Genomic DNA, 19,942 nt, shown 5'->3' on the forward strand with positions numbered 1-19,942 from the left:
TTCTTTCTTTCTTTCTTTCTTTCTTTCTTTCTTTCTTTCTTTCTTTCTTTCTTTCTTTCTTTCTTCTTCGGTGGTGGAGGTGTGTCTGCAAACTTTGTTAGTTTTTTCTTTTCCTAATGTTCTTTTTTGGATCATAATTGTTTGTGAATTTTGTGTTTGAGTTTAGTTTAGTGTTAGTTTTACGTGTTTTTTTCCGTGTCTCGTGGTGAGGATGGTGACCCAGCAGCTCCACCGTGGAGCCCAGTCCAGCTCCACCGTGGAGCCCAGCAGCTCCACCGTGGAGCCCGGCCCAGCTCCACCGTGGAGCCCGGACCAGCTCCACCGTGGAGCCCAACAGCTCCACCGTGGAGCCCGGCACAGCTCCACCGTGGAGCCCGGCCCAGCTCCACCGTGGAGCCCGGACCAGCTCCACCGTGGAGCCCGGCCCAGCTCGCCAGCATAAGTTCTAATTTTCTTGCCCACTCAGATAAACTACACAGACTTCCGTGACTCGTAATACCTTAACTTTGACTGAATCTGGTGCAGTAATTCGGCGCAGTCTTAAAAACAAGTTGCAGACCGCTCAAAATAAGTTAGTCATTTTAAAACTACATCCTTGTACTCATTTGAAAATCGCTCATTTTAAATTAGTAAATTACTTAAATGTACAAAAATAAATAAATAAAAAATATAGATAGATAAAAAAAATTATAAATAAATTAAAAATAAATAACTTAAAAAAAGTAAATAACTTAAATGTACAAAAAATGTAAAAGAAACAAATAATAAAAACAATTAATTAAATTTAAGAAAAATTAAAAATAAATAAATACATTTAAAAAAAAAGTAAATTACTTAAATGTTAAACAGAAGGCAGTGCAGACCAAAATGGTCATTGCACATAAAATAGTAAACAGAAGTGCGCGTCCCTGTCTGGCTGACCTTTCTAACCCCGTGAGAGCCGTGCACACACACAGCACTACAGGCAGCCTGGTACGTTTCATTCCTTTGAGCTTTAAAAATCATTTAGGTAAAAACACTTTTTCATATGAGCTGCCCACCCTAATATAACCCTAATATATAATAATAATAATAATAATAATAATAATAATAATATACCCTAACCCTAACCCTCAAACTGATCTCAAATGAGAGGAGCTTTAAATTCCACCTGAAATTACACCTGCCCACTTGACATTTGAGTTTTATCTTTATATTTCTGTGGTTTGATCTGTGTTAATGTTTCTGTGTTTTTAGTTGTTTTGTTTGGTCTTGTTTTCTTATCAGGAGCCAATAATAAACTAACATCCTTTTTTTCGTCAGCTTTTATAAACATCCTGGACCGCGATGGCTTTATTGTGTTTTAATCTTCGACAACTTTTATCATTAATGTGAGACTGCAGTGCAGATATTCATGTATGTTTTTCTTTAAAGATTGTCTAATAAATCAATCAATCAATCAAAAGTATGGAGTTTTGGACGCAGAGAAGAAAAATGTTCCGATGCCGTTTTTGCATCGTAACATTTTTAGTTTTTTGGTGATTATTATTTTCCAGTGAGTTTCTTTATTCAGAAAACCAGACCGGTCCTGGATCCTGAAACAGGGACCGGTCCTGGATTCTGGACCCGGGACCGGTCCTGGATCCTGAAACAGGGACCGGTCCTGGATTCTGGACCCGGGACCGGTCCTGGATCCTGAAACAGGGACCGGTCCTGGATCCTGAAACAGGGACCGGTCCTGGATCCTGAAACAGGGACCGGTCCTGGATTCTGGACCTGAACCAGAAGAACTGAGACCCGTCAGACTGAATCCCTTTTATTCCAAACAACTCAGGAAATAAAACTTTATTTAACAAACTTCAGCAAAGTTTGTGAAAGAGTTAAAAAGCTTCGTCCCCGACCAGAACCGGCCAGAACCGGTCGGTTCCGGATCCCTTCACCGTTCTGTTCCCCGTGGACCCGGTTCTGGCGGGTCCAGAAGTGCGTTTGCATAATTAACTCTGATCAAAGTGCAGTTATTGATCCATCAATCAATCAATCAGGACGAGACGGGAACAGATTAAACATCGTGATCCGTTTTCACAAGAAAATAACTTTTACAACCAGAACCAGAACCAGCAGGAGATCCGGCTCTGCCGGGAACCCGGAACCCCCGACCCGGGTCCAGGGGGTCCGGATCAGAACCGGGGCGGCCGCTCATCGACGGGCCGGAACCGGAACCGGCCGTCATCCGGGCCGCCGCGTCTCACCGGCGTCACGTCCAGGACCAGAACCAGAACCAGAACCTCCTGGTTCCAGAGGTCCAACCAGAACCGGCCCGGTTCAGGAGTCGGCAGCTTTGATCCTCGTCAACTCTATTTGTTCCAACAAATTGAACTGAAGTGGAGACCCATCCAAGATGGCCGCGCGTCGGAGAGACCCTTCCAACACTGCAAAAACTCTAAATCTTAACAAGAATATTTGTCTTATTTCTAGTTAAAACGTCTCATTTTTAGTTTAAAAAAAATCTCATTACACTTAAAACAAGAGTCATTACCAGAAAACAACAATTTTCACCTGTTTCAAGTAGATTTTCACTTAAAATAAGTAGAAAAAAAGATTTTTTTGCTTGTAATGAGAAGATAGATCTTGTTCCACTGGCAGATTTTTCTACTTATTTCAAGTGAAAATTTACTTGAAACAGGTGAAAATTGTGAAATAAGTTATTTTTCTGGTAATGACTCTTGTTTTAAGTGTAATGAGATTTTTTGACTAAAAATGAGACATTTTAACCAGAAATAAGACAAATATTCCTGGTAAGATTTGGAGGTTTTGCAGTGATGATGGCGGCCGCGCTGAACGTCAGCTCCAACAGGCAGCGTGAGTCTATGAGGCGTCTACGTATAAATGTCTATGTCCGCGTGAAGGAGGAGGTCTGGACCGGGATGGAGGGATGATGGAGGGATGGATAAAGTCCCAGGGCCGTGATTTTATTAGTTATTCATCAGTTTCTCAGGATCTTTCGTCTCTTTCGGCTCCAAACAGGTCAAAGGTTCGGTTCCGCTGGACTCGCTGGCGTCTTTCGTGGAATCAAACCGATTAAAAGCTTTGAACAGAAGCGGGAAAAACATCTTAACACCTGGGAAGGTTTGGGTAAACGACGCGGAGATGTCGCCTCCAAGGCAGCGTGTAAACAGAACTGAAGGAGTCGCTGCAGCCGGTGAAGGTTAGAGACCAGACCGCACAAACCGGACCGTTCAGAGTTGTGGTCCCACGTCTGCAGCGTCTCCACGGTCAAGTCTTTGGAGCAGCGGCAGGTCAGAGGTCACCCCGGGAGGTCGGAGGTCACCCCGGGAGGTCGGAGGTCACCCCGGGAGGTCAGAGGTCACATCTTCTTCATACTTGCATCAAAACATTTCAATCACACTAGAAAAAGGCGAGTTAAGACGATAAGGACACGAGTGTCTGCAGGAGTTCCCTTCGGAGAGGTCGTTGTCGTCGCCGTGGAGACGCTCGGCTCTGCGGAGGAAGAGGAGACACAGTTAGACTCTGCAGGAAATTCGGTTGAAACTGTTTAAAGGGGCCACGTTATGCTGTTACAGGTTTGTGAGGAGTCACCTACGAGGTTCTAAGGAGCTGTATGTAAGAGCAATAATAAAACAAATCATAAAATGACCCCGATATGTCAACAGACATTTAAAAATCATGTTCATTTCAAATACTTATGTCACTGACAACAGCACTCAAGCCAGGATATTCCAGTTTAAAAAGAGGAGTTGCAGCCCTCAACTGATGTTTATGTTGAAGCTCCACCCTCCACCTATCTCCCAATCACCAAGTCAGTATTGTTTCTGAAGCTCCACCCTCCACCTATCTCCCAATCACCAAGTCAGTATTGTTTCTGAAGCTCCACCCTCCACCTATCTCCCAATCACCAAGTCAGTATTGTTTCTGAAGCTCCACCCTCCACCTATCTCCCAATCACCAAGTCAGTATTGTTTCGGCATCCGGGTTGCCAGCTCGGCTCTAATTATGGCAGCCATGGCAGCCTACGTTCCTGCTGCATTCTGCAGCCTACCTGGCAACCTCTGGTCGGGGGGAGGAGGGGGAGGGTACACGCCGCTCAACAATATTTTGAAAGTGACTGCAGTACCAGTTTTGGCCATTTCTTACAGACGGCTCCTTTAAACGGGGAAACCCAACCCTGGACTGAAGCAGGAACTCTGAGGTTCCTGGTCTTCAAACTCTGCAGTCCACGGGAGTCTCTCCCCGACTCCACGAGAATCTCTCCCTTCCCGACTCTACGAGAGTCTCTCCCTTCCCGACTCTACGGGAGTCTCTCCCTTCCCGACTCTACGGGAGTCTCTCCCCGACTCTACGGGAGACTCCACCCGACTCCACGGGAGTCTCTCCCCGACTCCACGAGAGTCTCTCCCTTCCCGACTCTACGGGAGTCCCTTCCCGACTCTACGGGAGTCTCTCCCCGACTCCACGAGAGTCTCTCCCTTCCCGACTCTACGGGAGTCCCTTCCCGACTCTACGAGAGTCTCTCCCTTCCCGACTCTACGAGAGTCTCTCCCTTCCCGACTCTACGGGAGTCTCTCCCCGACTCTACGGGAGACTCCACCCGACTCCACGGGAGTCTCTCCCTGACTCCACGGGAGTCTCTCCCTTCCCGACTCTACGGGAGTCCCTTCCCGACTCTACGGGAGTCCCTTCCCGACTCTACGAGAGTCTCTCCCTTCCCGACTCTACGGGAGTCCCTTCCAGACTCTACGAGTCTCTCCCTTCCCGACTCCAAGGGAGTCTCTCCCCGACTCTAAATTAGCTAGAGGTTAGCCGAGTTCCAACCGACCCATGGATATTAAGGTTAGAGACCAGACCGCACAAACCGGACCGTTCAGAGTTGTGGTCCCACGTCTCCACGGTCAAGTCTTTGGAGCAGCGGCAGGTCAGAGGTCACCCCGGGAGGTCGGAAGTCACCCCGGGAGGTCAGAGGTCAACCCGGCAGGTCAGAGGTCACCCCGGGAGGTCGGAGGTCACATCTTCTTCATACTTGCATCAAAACATTTCGAGTCTCTCCCCGACTCCACGGGAGTCTCTCCCCGACTCTAAATTAGCTAGAGGTTAGCCGAGTTCCAACCGACCCACGGATATAAAGAACCTGCTCCAGAATCAAAGATGAGACGAGGGGTGGTTAGCGTTAGCATAACATGGCCCCTTTAAAAGGCTGGTTCAGCCCGCCGGCCGGCCCGGTTTACCTGGTTCTGGTTTACCTGGATCAGGACCGGATCAGGACCGGAAAACGTGCACCGCGCGGATCACGTACTGCCGACAGATCGGACACTCGCTCATCCTCTTCCCGCACTTGGTGCAGGTGACCATGTGACCGCATTCCAGCAGCACGCAGTCGATGGGCGAGTCCATGCAGATCCTGCACAGGTTCTCCTCCAGACCCGGACCCGGACCTGCAGAGTCTTGGGGGACAAGGGGGGTCGGGTGAGACCAGAACAGACCTGGTTCTGATCAGGACGTAGGAACGTCGGTGAGAACTCACCTGCAGCGTTGACGGAGTTCGCTGCTGAAACACAAACAAGGACACGATTATGAAGATTTAAAGACTTATTGTCAGATTCCCTTTATGTCCTCCCTCCCTCCCTTCCTCCCTCCCTCAGTACACATGAAAAACGCACGCACGAATAAACTCGAAATATCGAGAAAAAAAGTCAAAATTTTGTGAAAAAAGGCACGAAAGACCGCACGAAAAAAGTGGAAATTTTGAAAAAAAGTTGAAAGGTCGAGAAACTCACGCACGAAAAAACGCACACACGCACAAAAAAACGCACGCACGAAAAAAACGCATGCACGCAAAAACGTACGCACGAAAAAACGCACGCATGCACGAAAAAACACATGCACGCACGGAAAAACGCACGCACGCAAAAACGCATGCACACACCAAAAAACGTGCACACGCACGCATTAAAGAACGCACGCACGCAAAAACGTACGCACGAATAACGCACGCATGCACGAAAAAACGCACGCATGCACGAAAGAACGCACGCATGCACAAAAAAACGCACGCACGCACGAAAGAAGGCACGCACAAAAAAACGCACGCACGCACAAAAAAACGCACGCATGCACGAAAGAATGCACGCATGCACGAAAGAAGGCACGCACAAAAAAACGCACGCACACACAAAAAAACGCACGCATGCACAAAAAAACGCATGCATGCACGAAAGAACGCATGCATGCACAAAAAAACGCACGCACAAAAAAACGCACGCATGCACGAAAAAAAACGCACGAAAAAACGCACGCACACACCAAAAAACGTGCGCACGCACGCATTAAAGAACGCACGCACGCAAAAACGTACGCACGAAAAACGCACGCATGCACGAAAAAAACGCACGCACGAAAAAACGCACGCACGCACGAAAAAAACGCACGCACGCACGAAAAAAACGCACACATGCACGAAAGAACGCACGCACACACAAAAAAACCGCACGCACGCTCGAAGAAACGCAGGCACGCACGAAAAAACGCAGGCACGCTCGTAAAAACGCACGCACACCCGAAAAAACGCACGCATGCACGCACGAACGCACCCTCCCTCCATCTCTTCCCTCCCTCTTCCTCACCCAGCAGGTTCTGCTGGTCCCGGTACAGTCAGGTCACTCCCTCCCTCCCTCCCATCTCTTCCCTCCCTCCCATCTCTTCCCTCCCTCCCCCCCTCCCTCCTCCCCCTCTTCCTCACCCAGCAGGTTCTGCTGGTCCCGGTACAGTCGGGTCACTCCCTCCCTCCCTCCCATCTCTTCCCTCCCTCCCATCTCTTCCCTCCCTCCCCCCCTCCCTCCTCCCCCTCTTCCTCACCCAGCAGGTTCTGCCGGTCCCGGTACAGTCGGGTCACTCTCTCCCTGCCTGCCTGCCTTCCTTCCTTCCTTCCCTCCCTCCCTCCCTCCCTCCCTCCTCCTCACCCAGCAGGTTCTGCTGGTCCCGGTACAGTCGGGTCACTCTCTCCATCAGCTCCCACTTCTCACAGCAGCCTTTGTAGTTGACGAAGTTCCTTGCGAGGATTTCCTTCAGCTGGCGGACGCTGAGCTCCTCGATGTCGTCCACGCCGCTCAGGTCGGACAGAGACGCCCGGCGACCCGACACCGGGGCGTCCTCGGGGTCCCAGACCTGGAACAGGTGGAGGAGAGGAGACGAGACGAGACGAGACGAGAGGAGAGGAGAGGAAACGAGACGAGAGGAGAGGAAACACAGAAATGTCATTCAAACTTCAAAACGGAGGAAAACTTTATTTTTCAGCTAGGAGCTACGGTTTTCTCACAAATCAGAGTTATTTGAGAACATGTCACAAGGAAAAAGTTTTCTCACAGCCAGTCCGGAACCTTCCTCATTTCGAGGTTCTTGTTGCCTCTAGCAACCAGAGCTCAGCTGCTGACTGATTAGACTGAGCCAGAACTGGTCACATGACCCAGTCAGTACAGACTTCATATACTTTAACCTGGAAAATGGAGAAATCTGAACCCTGACCTTTTGACCTTAGATGATCATCAGTCCTGCTGGGAACCGGTTCATGGGATATATATGTATATTATTATTATTATACATATAAATATTTACATTTGTATATTATATATACAAATTAGCCCCGCCCCTTCTTCTAATTGGTTGATATGTTATAGTCCAATACCTTTTGAATGGTTTGACATACAGAGTCATGGGTGGTGTCATTGGACTCAGTATCGAGTCCTTGACCTTCATTGGTGCAAATTAGCCCCGCCCCTTCTTCTGATTGGCCGATATGCGAGTCCTTCACTGCTTGCAAAATCAAACAATGTACACAAATGTGCAGCAGCCCGCCGTGGCACTCTAGAAATTTCTGCGAGGAAATTGTCTAGTTTTTGTTATTGCACTATTCTGCCTTTTTGTTTTAGTTTAGAGTTTCATGTTTTTATATTGTGTGGCACCAGAGCTGATAAGCTTTGTTGAAATAAATGTCCATGTTGTTCTCCAATGGACAAGAAAAGAAACTTGGGATAATTTAGTTTTAATCATCTTTTTTTTTTTAATTCATTGCCAAAATGTATCTGATCGGGCAAAAATATCGGAAATTTATCGGGAGCCAAAAAAAGGAATCGATCGGGAAAAATCGGGATCGGCAGATAGTTAGTTAGTTAATATTTATTTCGGTCAATCACAAGCATAAAAATCAACAAACAAGATAATAAACATTTACAGGTTTGACTGAAAAGGTCTGGGCTTGAAGCATAAAGATGATCTTGTAACCTTTTAACAGAATAAAATATAAAAAAAGAACAAATTAAGTATCATGAGGCTATACAAAATAATAATAATAATAGCTGTAATAGCTGTAATAACTAATAATGGTAATAGTAATAATAATGATAGCTCTGAAAACAGAAAGTGAAAAGATGCTAAGGAAACCAACAAAACCAATTTAGGTTGTCATTTTATCTCATGCATGTGTACATTCTTCTTTGTTTTTCTGTGTCCATTACCTTTGCTTTAAATAATATCTTGTATGCTTTTATTGAGTTTGCTAGTTTAAGGTCATTATCTAATGAGTTCCACAGTTTTACTCCTAAAACAGATAAACATCTGCCCTTTGTGTTTGTTCTTATTGCTGTTGTGTCAAACATTGCTGTTCCCCTGAGCTCGTGTTTCTCTCTTGGCTTGAACAGTTCCTGCAGCCCGGAAGTTAATTGTAATAAGCCTTGTATATTATCACAGTGGTGTTCAGATTAACTATGTCTTGCAATTTAAGTGTATTGTTTTGAATGAAAAGCGGGTTTGTTGATGCAAGATAATGTTTACAATTCTAATTGCTTTTTTTTGTAAGATATAGATGGGTTGGATTATTGATTTATACGTATTTATTCCCCCACACTTCCACACAACAGGTCAGGTATGGGAGTAGTAGGATCTGTATAGTGTTTGTAATGATCTTTTATTCATAATAGATCATTACAAACACTATACATATAGATACTCAAACTCAAGTGATTGGGATTGGACTGGGAGCTGAAAAATCCTGATGGGGAGAGATTTTCATCAATCATCACACCTAGAAATTTAGTTACCGTAACTCTTTCCAAAATGTTATTGGAAAACCTTTCACCGTACCTGGTCTTCGTCCTGCAGGTCGTCCTCCGGGGGGGCGGGGCCCTCTGTGGTTGTGGGCGGGGCTTCAGGCTCTGGCGGGGCGGGGTCTGATGTGGGCGGGGGAGGAGGGGGAGGGGGAGGGGGGGCGTCGGGGATGTCGGGCATCGGCGGCGAGGACGGGGGATCAAACTCCGGGGTCTGGGGGGCCGAGCTGCCGGACGGAGACTGTTGACCCAGAACCAGCTCCACCAGCTCCTCCTGGGGACAGGAAGTAGAAAGTACCGGTTACACAGGAAGTACCGGTTACACCGGGGGACAGGAAGTACCGGTTACACCGGAAGTACCGGTTACACCGGGGGGGGGGGACAGGATGTAGAAAGTACCGGTTCAGGGGGGGGGTGGCGACGGGCCACCGTGACGACGACCGGTCACCGTGACAACGGTTCCTCACCTTCTCCCTGCACAGGTGCGTGGACACCTGGTGCAGGTGCAGGTAGTCGCGCAGCTCCTTCACCTTCAGCTTCATCAGCTCCGCCCGCTGCAGCAGGTTGCCGTGGAAACGCTGGCAGGTGTGGCAGAGGCGGGGGCGGGGCTCCAGGTGGGACGAGCATCGGCCACAGAAGCTCTGCTGGCAGTCCACGCACACGTGCTAAAGGGCAGAGGCAGGGAATCAAACCAGCAACCAACAGTCCACGCACACGTGCTAAAGGGCAGAGAGAGAGGAGGGGATCTAACGCACGCACAGAAGAAGTCGAAATGCCGAGAAAAAAAGTCAAAATTTTGTGAAAAAAGTAAAAAAAAACACACGAAAAAACGCACAAAAGACAACACGAATAAAGTTAAAATTTTGAAAAAAAAAGTCGAAATGTCAAGAAAAAGTAAAAATTTTGTGAAAAAACTCAAAAGAACGCACGCACGAAAAAACGCACGCACGCACGCAAAAACGCACGCACGCACGCAAAAACGTACGCACGATAAAAACGCACGCATGCACGAAAAAACGCACGCATGCACGAAAAAACGCACGCACGCACGCACGAAAGAACGCACGCACGCATGCACGAAAGAAGGCACGCACGAAAAATATGCAAGCACGCAAGAACGCACGCACGAAAAATATGCAAGCACGCAAGAACGCACGCACGCACGAACGCACGCACGCACGAAAGAACGCACGCACGCACGAAAGAACTCACACACGCACGAAAGAACACACACGCACGAAAGAACGCACGCACGCACGCACGAAAAAACGCACACACGCACGAAAAAACGCATGCACGCACAAAAAACGCACGCACGCAAAAACTTACGCACGAAAAAACACACGCACGCACGAAAGAACACACGCACGCACGAAAGAACACACGCACGCACAAAAAAACGCACGCACGAAAGAACGCACGCACGCTCGAAAAAACAAACGAAAAAACGCAGGCACGTACGCACGCACGAAAAAAACGCACGCACGCACGAAACGCACGCACGCAAAAACGCACGCATGCACGAAAGAACGCACGCATGCACGAAAGAAAAAACGCTCGAAAAAACGCACGCATTCACGAAAGAAAAAACGCACGGAAAAACACACGCATGCAGGAAAGAACCCACGCACGAAAAAACGCGGGCACGCAAGAAAAACACACGCACGCTCGAAAAACCGCACGCACGGAAAAACTCACGCACGCACGAAAAACGCACGACCTCAGACCAGAGGTGGACGACCTCGGACCGGAGGTTGACGACCTCAGAGACGCCGTGTTCCAGTTTCGTCCCCGGAGACGAGCACCTTTGAGCAGCATCAGTCTGAGTCTGCCGTTTAAACGTCCTCCCTCTCCCTCTGTTCTGTTTTATGAGTTTATAAAGTCATACATGTGAGTTTATCAGGTTTATCTGTGCTGATCCCGGAGGCCACGCCCACTATTTCACATTAATTCTGAATAATCGGGTTAAAGTATCTGATCAGTGACGACACGTCATTTTGAGAAGCCACAAGATTGGAAAATGCAGCATCAGTCTCGGTATCACGTTTCCACGGCAACAGTCTTCCTTCCCTTCTTCCTTCGCTTCCTCCTTCCATTCTCTCTTTCCTTCCTTCCCTTCCTCCTTTCATGCTTCCTTCCTCCTTCCCTTCCTCCTTCCATGCTTCCTTTCCTTCCTCCTTTTCTTCCTCCTTCTTTCCCTTCCTCCTTCCTTGCTTCCTTCCTTCTTTCCATGCTTCCTTCCTTTCCTTCTTTCCTTCCTTCCTTCCATGATTCCTTATCTTTCTTCCTTCCTTCCCTTCCTCCTTCCATTCTTTCTTGCCATCCTCCTTCTTTGCTTCCTTCCTTTCCTTCCTTCCTTCCATGATTCCTTGTCTTTCTTCCTCCTTCCCTTCCTCCTTCCATGCTTCCTTCCCTTCCAGCTGCAACCTCCTTGCCGTCGTCATGGTAACAGCTGCAGGAGTCGTCCCCCCGGCCGGCCGGCCGGCGGGGTGGGTGGGGTTATTACCTTCTTGTTGGGCGTGTCCAGCCGGCCCCCGCAGGCGCGGCAGGCGTGCTGGGGCGGGGGCGTGGGCTGGCTGCTGAAGGCAGAGTTGGTGTAGGAGCGCGGCGGGCGGTCGCCGCCGCCGGGCGACACGTCCACGTCAGCAGAGTCCAGGCAGATCCAGTTACAGCAGGACGCAAACATGCTGCCCACGCCGCGGCGGCGCTGGCGCTAGCCCGCCCCCTGGTGGACACGGGGAGACCGGGACCAACGTCACATACCAGCGGGATTCATTCAGGCTTAAAGTTCTACAGAATTAAAGCTGCAAGCAGCGATGAACGGGCCCTTGTGCGTGCAATTTTCACCAACAAAAGGTCAAGGACTCAATACCGAGTCTGTTGACACCACCATGACTCTTTATGTCAAACCATTCAAAAAATATAGCAGAAAGTAGGAACTATCTTTTTTCCACCAATCAGATGAAGGGTGGGCGCACTTTTTGGCGTCTATCGTCGCCACGGTAACACTTTTGACTGAGAAAAGTAATGCGTGTCGTCGCAGGATGCAGTACAGATACAGGGATGCAGACTGCAATGAGACACCAACAAATGAGTTATTATTCTGAGGCCACGTTTACACACAGCCAGGTATTTACAAAAACGGATATTTCCCCCTCTACGTTTTGAAAAATCCCATCATTTCCAGGAACCTGCATAAATATCTGTTAAGGTGCTATGAGCAGCCAAACCTACAGGGGGCAGTGTAACGAGAAGATAAAGTCATGCTAGCCAATCAGAATCCTGGAAAAAAACATCAACAAATGACACGAGTAACTTCCAGTTACTTCCAAGATGAACCAGAGTCTTTGGTTTGGAGTGACAGAGAAGTGGAGTTACTTTTAAGTGTGACGTTAGAATATAAAACAGGTGAAATACAAGAAAATATTGACGGTTACAAACTAATTGTAACCACAGGTGTCACTCATGACGCTGGTGACGTTTCTGTCTCATAATGTGACGTTCTGAAGAATAAATGTCAGTTTCTCTCCGTTTACAAGCAAACGTGAAGACGGAGGTTTTAAAAATCTCCACTTTGACCGGAGTTTTCAGAAATGATCGTTTTTGGAGACTTTGAGCTTCGTTTTCGTGTAAACCAAGGATCGGCAACCCAAAATGTTTACGATCCATATTGGACCAAAAACACAAAAAACAAATATGTCTGGAGCCGCAAAAAATGAAAAGTCTTGTATCAGAATTATAATGAAGGAACACATGCTGCATGTTTCTATATTACTTAGAACTGGGTCCTCGGCTGCAAATGTAGCATGCTAGTCTTTCCACATGACTCTTTTTGTTACGCAAATCTATGGAAGAGTATTAGGGCCAGGAAGGAGAAAAATAAAAATATTTTAGAGGAGGAAGATTTTCTTTTTCACTATGCACTTCGAGAAAAAAGTCAAAATTTGGAGAAAAAAGTCGAAATGTCAAGATTAATGTTGAAGTAGGCTACAATCTTGAGAAAAAAGTCGAAATGTCGAGAAAATAGTCGAAATGTCGAGAAAATAGTCGAAATGTTGAGATTAAAAAGGAAAGGAAAAAAGAAAAATAAAGACAAAAAAAGAAAAAAGAAAAAAAAAAAAAAACAGAAGAAAAAAAAAGGAAAAAAAAGGTCAAACATTTTTGAAAAAGCTCCAGGAGCCACTAGGGCGGCGCTAAAGAGCTGCGGGTTGACGAGCCCTGGATTAAACGAATGGCCAAAACGCATGAAAACACGAGCGTTTTTGCTCCGTGGAAACGGGGCCTGAATGTCTGGACAGAAAAGTGCGTGTGCTGAGGTTTGATCGGTGCGGATCGGTGACTCTCACCTCTGGCTCGGATCTGACGCCAGGAATCGCCCAGTTCCTCCGTAATTATCATCCACAGAGACGACGGACGACGAGCCGGACACTCTGATTCTGCAGGTTTTCCCAAGGCTCCTCCTCAATCACGGCGTCAGCTAAGATAACGAGGCAAAAGAAGATCACAAACATGTTTTATAGCAAGCCTATAATGTATTTTCAAGCATTTTCAATCGGGGCTGCTCGTGAGTGGAACTTCATACTAACTGAGATTAGAAACCAATAAAATTATGCTTCTTTTAAATTTTATCTAAAAAAGTGGTTAATTAGTGGCCAAGGCTGTCAACATTAAATTTTAGCGCTTTATTTTCCTGTCATGTTGCCTATTAGTTTGTCTAGATCAGGGGTCGGCAACCAGAAATGTTTTACAGCCATATTGGACCAAAAACACAAAAAACAAATATGTCTGGAGCTGCAAAAAATGAAAAGTCTTGTATCAGCCTTAGAATGAAGAAACACATGCTGCATGTTTCTATATTAGTTAGAACTGGGCGGAGATTTATTTTTCATTATGCACTTGGAGAAAAAAGTGGAAATGTCGAGAAAAAAGTCAAAATGTTGAGAAAAAAGTTGAAATGTTTAGAAAAAAGTTGAAATGTCGAGAAAAAAAGTTGAAATGTCAAGAAAAAAAAGTCGAAATGTCGAGAAAAAAGTCAAAATTTCGAGATTAAAAAAGGAAAAAGGAAAAAAGAAGAAAAAAAGAGAAAAAGGAAAAAGAAAAAAAGAGAAAAAAGGAAGAAAAAAAAGAAAAAGAGAAAAAAAGTTCAAACATTTTTGAAAAAGCTCCAGGAGCCACTAGGGCGGCGCTAAAGAGCCGCGGGTTGACGAGCCCCGGTCTAGTTACACTGTGGCTTTTTATTCTGTGTTTAGTGCTTTTGTCTTATTTGTATTTGGCCTGTTAGTGTGTTACTGTGTCTCGTGTTATTAAAGTTGATGTTACTGTTGCTGCTTCATGTTGTTTCTGTTTTCATTTGTAGCAATTGTCTGTTGTTGAGCTTATGTTAACCTGTGTGTTTGTGTATTTTAGCTTAGTCTCTTACCTTTTAATCTTTATTCTGATGTAGCCTTCTTATTCGGAAATGTTTTATTGATTATATCTTAATAATTTTTCTTTTAGGTTGACTATTTTACACCAGTCCAGGGACCGCAGATGCAAAATACTAAACCTTTAAATAAATAAAATAAAATATAATGTAAAAACATGGACAAAAAAAAAGAAAAGACAGCCCTACGATCCTTTCGATTAGAAAGAAAGCACATTTAAAATGTTAAGATTTAAATTCAATTCAATTTGTATAGCGTCTAATTAGGGTTTGTCCCGATCAGGATTTTTTAGCTCCCAAACACCCGATTTTTCCCGATCCAATCACTTTTTTGGCTCCCGATACATTTCCGATACTTTTGCCCGATCAGAACATTTTGGCAATGAATTAAGTAAAAAAGTAAAGTAAATTAAGTAAAAAAACGTGTTGTCCATTTTCTCCAACATGGACATTTTTTTTTTTTTCACTGACTTCATCATTGGATCAAAACAAAGTTTATCAGCACAAAATGTAGAAACATGAAATTGTAAACTAAAACAAAAAGTGCAGAATAGTGCAATAACAAAAATAAATACATTTCATTTCAAAAGGAGGTAGTTTACCTACTCGGTTCAGAAGTTGAATGACATCCAGTCAAACTCACAATCAATAAGAAAATTAAAATACATTTTGGCTTAACCAGAATTCTCAACAGCATAAATGAATAGCGGCAGCTTTTCATCACGGCTGTTATAGTTTTCTGTCACTGTGATGTAATGATGTTAGCCGAGCGTAGGAACCAAGTGTGGTTGTTCAGAGAGGGACCCTTTAGACCGTAACACCAGCCCGCAAAACAGCAGTCCGTCCTCCCGTTGTTGTTACCGAGTCAATAAAGTGACCAAAAGATGATTAACGAGTAACGGATAATCATTTACAAAACACTACAGTCACTTTTCTCCCACAGCTTTTCTTTGTTTTTAAAACTTTCAGAGCGTTTATCTGAGCGTAGCCTAGCTGTTGTTAGCTCTCTGTTAGCCACGCTTCCTTCCCCACCAGCACAAACGATTCTTCAGCCGCCGTCTCGTTATCTTATAATAAACACACATCAACTGTCTGTATTGTTAAATACAATTATAAAACGATTTAATCATTAATGTATGTTAAAAACATTAATAACTAGGTATGTGTTATGGATTTCTTTTCTGAACCCAAGCGCACAATACCAGACAGTGTTCAACTTTGGCCAAAAACACGTCGTAGTTTAATTTGTAAAACACAAAAAACTTCCCCAGGGGCACAGAGAGATGTACAAAAAACTCCTTAGCTCACAGGGAACTCCAAAATCATAAGGAACAGAGCAACAAGCAAACAAATAAGACAAATTACCAAACAGATCCAGGGAGGAAACAAAGACGCAGGAAATCAGTTTTAGTTTTTAACATATTCCGTTTTAATTTTTTACATTTTGTTTTTCGTTTTTTTAATTTTTGAGAATTTGAATTTTAGCATTTTATGCAAATATAACCCCAAGACAGTATATAATGAAATATAGACAATTTATGCAATTATAAATGAAAACTTTAATGTTTTCATACCTTTAAACATATTTAAAGGCAAACACATGGCACCAGTTATTCTGGTGTCCAACAAAATATTCCTTTTTTGGGCATAAACAAAAAAATACCAAAAGTTGTAATGCAATGATGAACAAAAAAAAAATTTAAAAAAAATAATCGATCTTTAGACATACGAGTCGATTTTTAGGAATTTATATGAGAATCGATTTAGAATCAGAAAATCTATTTTTTCAACACTGCAACACATACAGTACAATCCCAATTAAAAAGCACACAAAACTAAAATCAAAACATAAAAGCCCAAACAACAAATAATAGACAAACCCGTCATCTAAAACTAATCATCTCAAGAAAACAAATTAAATAAGAGTCTAAATTTTCTCTTAAAAACTGATTTACTGTAAATATTACTGACTGTGAACTTTGTTTTCGTGTAAACAAACGGCCAAAACGCAGGAAAACTGTTTTTTCTACGTGGAAACGGAGCCTGATTTACACATTTATGAAACAATTACAACATTTAAACTTTAGAAAGCGCCGTGATCCCTGTGGTCCATAGTGGCGTTACTACATAGAGTGCCTTTAACGGTTTTCACAAGATCCTGGAATAAAATTGACTTTTTTCACTATCACCAAATCTGAAACCAGTTTAATCAGAGAGAAACCAGTTTAATCTGAGATTAAACCGGTTTAATCTGAGAGAAACCAGTTTAATCTGAGATTAAACTGGTTTAATCTGAGAGAAACCAGTTAAATCTGGGAGAAACCAGTTTAATCTGAGAGAAACCAGTTTAATCTGAGATTAAACCAGTTTAATCTGAGATTAAACTGGTTTAATCTGAGAGAAACCGGTTTAATCTGAGATTAAACCAGTTTAATCTGAGATTAAACTGGTTTAATCTGAGAGAAACCAGTTAAATCTGGGAGAAACCAGTTTAATCTGAGATTAAAGCAGGCGTGTCCCACTGAAACCAGTTTAATCAGAGAGGAAACCAGTTTAATCTGAGAGAGAAGCCAGTTTAATCTGAGAGAAACCAGTTTAATCTGAGAGAAACCAGTTTAATCTGAGAGAGAAACCAGTTTAATCTGAGAGAAACCAGTTTAATCTGAGAGAGAAACCAGTTTAATCTGAGAGAAACCAGTTTAATCTGAGAGAAACCAGTTTAATCTGAGATTAAAGCAGGCGTGTCCCACTGAAACCAGTTTAATTTGAGAGAAAACCAGTTTAATTTGAGAGAGAAACCAGTTTAAACCAGTTTAATCAGAGTTTGCAGCAGCAGCTCAGTTTTCCACCAGACTTCATGTAAAACTTGTCACATTTAAAATTTTCTATCTGATATTAAGTAAAAAAGAACTAAATTAAACAACAGATTAACACTTTCCGACGTAATTAAACCTCCTCTTTGATTCGGCTTTAGTTTCCACTTGATAGGATTCGAGTTTAATAAATAAAACAATATTTAAACACTCAAAACTGACGAAGATTCACAAGTTTGTCGGATAATTAAGTTCTAAACAGCAGCCGACTGAGAAAACACGTCTAAATATTGACGGAACAAACAGGTTTTTCAGTTTTTCCGGATCGTAAAGTTGCAGGAAGTTTGTTGTTGAAAGTCTGGAAAGTCCCTGTTAGCGGCTAGGCTAGCTGCGGAAGTTTAAAAACACGACAATAACAGCACGAACCGGCAACAACCGGCCCGGAAACCAGTCCGGACCGGTTTAAACCGGGTCAAACCGACGCGGCTCCGCGCTTTCAGCCGCGATTTAACGGCAGTTTAACCACTTTAAAACGTCGACACAAAAACTTACCTGTTGGTGACGGAGCTAAAGCCGCACACGTGACCGCTACGTCACCGCTACGTCACCGGCGGAGACACAGCACAGTCACGTGACGGCAGGTGAAGTAACGATCAGGTGAAGTAACGACCAGGTAATTATCAGGTAACGAGCAGGTAGGGTTGCCACCTTTCAGAAATAGAAATAACGGGACGGCCCGATTTCAGCCGCACAAGAGCCAAAAAAAAGCCCCAAAACTTCTAAACTGCATAAAAATGTGTTTATTTTCTATGAAAAAACAAAACGCTTTGATTTAAAGTTTAAAGTGCTTTAATAGCGTTGAACTTGCATGACTGTATAGAAAGCCAACCATACCAGTAACTGAAATATCCTCCTATGTATGTATGTCCACATCAGTCCAGATGTATAATATAGCCTACAGGTGAAGAATATGGTAAGTTAATTTATTTCAATAATTCAACTAGAATATGGTGTAAAAGTTAATTTATTTCAGTAATTCAACTAGAATATGGTGTAAAAGTTAATTTATTTCAGTAATTCAACTAAAATATGGTGTAGAAGTTAATTTATTTCAATAATTCAACTAGAATATTCAATAATTCAACTAGAATATGGGTAAAAGTTAATTTATTTCAGTAATTCAACTAGAATATGGTGTAGAAGTTAATTTATTTCAATAATTCAACTAAAATATGGTGTAAAAGTTCATTTATTTCAATAATTCAACTTAAAAGGTGAAACTAATATATTACCTAGTCTTATTAGATGCAAAGCAAGATAGTCCTCCCGGCTGTCTGGCACACACACACACACACACACACACACACACATAAAGATCTGGCACAGACGCAGCAGGTCCTGTTGTCCCGCACAAACATTTTTCTGGCCTTAATGTTTCCTGTGTTTTATTTAGTTCATTATTGATAAATTTAGCGTTGATGTGTGTGTGACAGACGTGTGTATTTTAGTGTTGATGTGTGTGTGACAGACGTGTGTATTTTAGTGTTGATGTGTGTGTGACAGACGTGTGTTTGGGGCGTTAAGGAAAATATGGGACAAATCGTGTCCCGTATTAGTTCAATACGGGACGCAACATTTTTTTCTCAAATAAAGGACAATTGCGTACTTTACGGGACGGGTGGCAACCCTACGATCAGGTAACGATCTGATAACGATCAGGTAATTATCAGATAACGATCAGGTAACGATCTGAGGACAAGAGTTTGGTCGTTACCACAAAGATTCTTTCTAACAAATAAAGTCAGAGATCTCTTTTAAATTGATACACTAATTCTACCCTGCAAAACAATATTTATCAACATTTAACAACGATATAGATGTTAATTGTTCTTTTTGCCAAAGGCCTGAAACATATTCTCACTTATTCTGGTCACATGAATTTAATTCACTTATAAATTCTGGAGGGTCTTCCACAAGTATATTACTTTTTTTATCTCTTTTTTTTTTCTCTTTTCTTTTTTTCCCCTTTTTTTTCCTTTTTTTCTTTATTTTTTTCTCTTTTTTTCTTCTTTTTTTTCTTTATTTTTTTTATTTTTTCTTTCTTTTTTCTTTTCATTTTTTTTTCTCTTTTTCCTTTTTTATATAATATAATTAATTAATTAATTATTATATAATATAGTTTTCACTATTTCAAGTAAAAGTTTTCACAATTCCCGCTAATAGTTTTCACTATTTCTCGTAAAGTTTTCACTGTTTCCGGTAAAAATGTTCACTATTCTATCTAGATCTAGATCTATCTATGCAGGTTTAAATGAAGACTTTGATTTTCAGTCCTTTTTTGTAACTTTTTTCATCACAGATCGTGTTCTTTCTTCTCCTATTTCCAGTATTTTTTTTATTTATTTATTTTTTTATTTCGTTTATTTCGGCATGTTTATATAGACACATTTCATCTCCAGAACATTATACATTGCATACTCAGCACATGACGAAAAGGGTACGGGAGAAGCTGACGCTTATCAAAGTCCCGCCCCGTTCTATGTAAGATTCATGATCACATCAACAACAGAATTCAGTAAGATACATAGTTTACCACATAGCAATTTGTCTAATTTCAT

General features: G+C 43.3%; 1 protein-coding gene across 3 annotated transcripts; it reads right to left on the bottom strand.

The window, feature by feature from the left end:
• Positions 1 to 1,779: 1,779 nt before the first annotated feature.
• On the bottom strand, positions 1,780 to 17,920 carry rffl (ring finger and FYVE-like domain containing E3 ubiquitin protein ligase). Of its 3 annotated transcripts, none has more exons than XM_061720027.1 (9): positions 17,877 to 17,920; positions 13,436 to 13,566; positions 11,596 to 11,814; positions 9,557 to 9,754; positions 9,127 to 9,363; positions 6,951 to 7,155; positions 5,516 to 5,536; positions 5,235 to 5,435; positions 1,780 to 3,477 (listed from the first exon to the last, which is right to left on the bottom strand). In XM_061720027.1, exons 3-8 carry the CDS (start codon positions 11,773 to 11,775, stop codon positions 5,251 to 5,253), a joined length of 1,026 nt encoding a protein of 341 aa, XP_061576011.1. In that variant the 5' UTR covers positions 11,776 to 11,814; positions 13,436 to 13,566; positions 17,877 to 17,920; the 3' UTR covers positions 1,780 to 3,477; positions 5,235 to 5,250. The 3 variants fall into 3 exon arrangements, with proteins under 3 accessions (XP_061576011.1, XP_061576008.1, XP_061576009.1); XM_061720024.1 differs by having other exon boundaries at positions 5,516 to 5,539; XM_061720025.1 differs by having other exon boundaries at positions 5,220 to 5,435; positions 5,516 to 5,539.
• Positions 17,921 to 19,942: the final 2,022 nt, after the last annotated feature.

The sequence above is a fragment of the Cololabis saira genome, chromosome 4 (assembly GCF_033807715.1).
Source record: "Cololabis saira isolate AMF1-May2022 chromosome 4, fColSai1.1, whole genome shotgun sequence".
Lineage (NCBI taxonomy): Eukaryota > Metazoa > Chordata > Actinopteri > Beloniformes > Belonidae > Cololabis > Cololabis saira.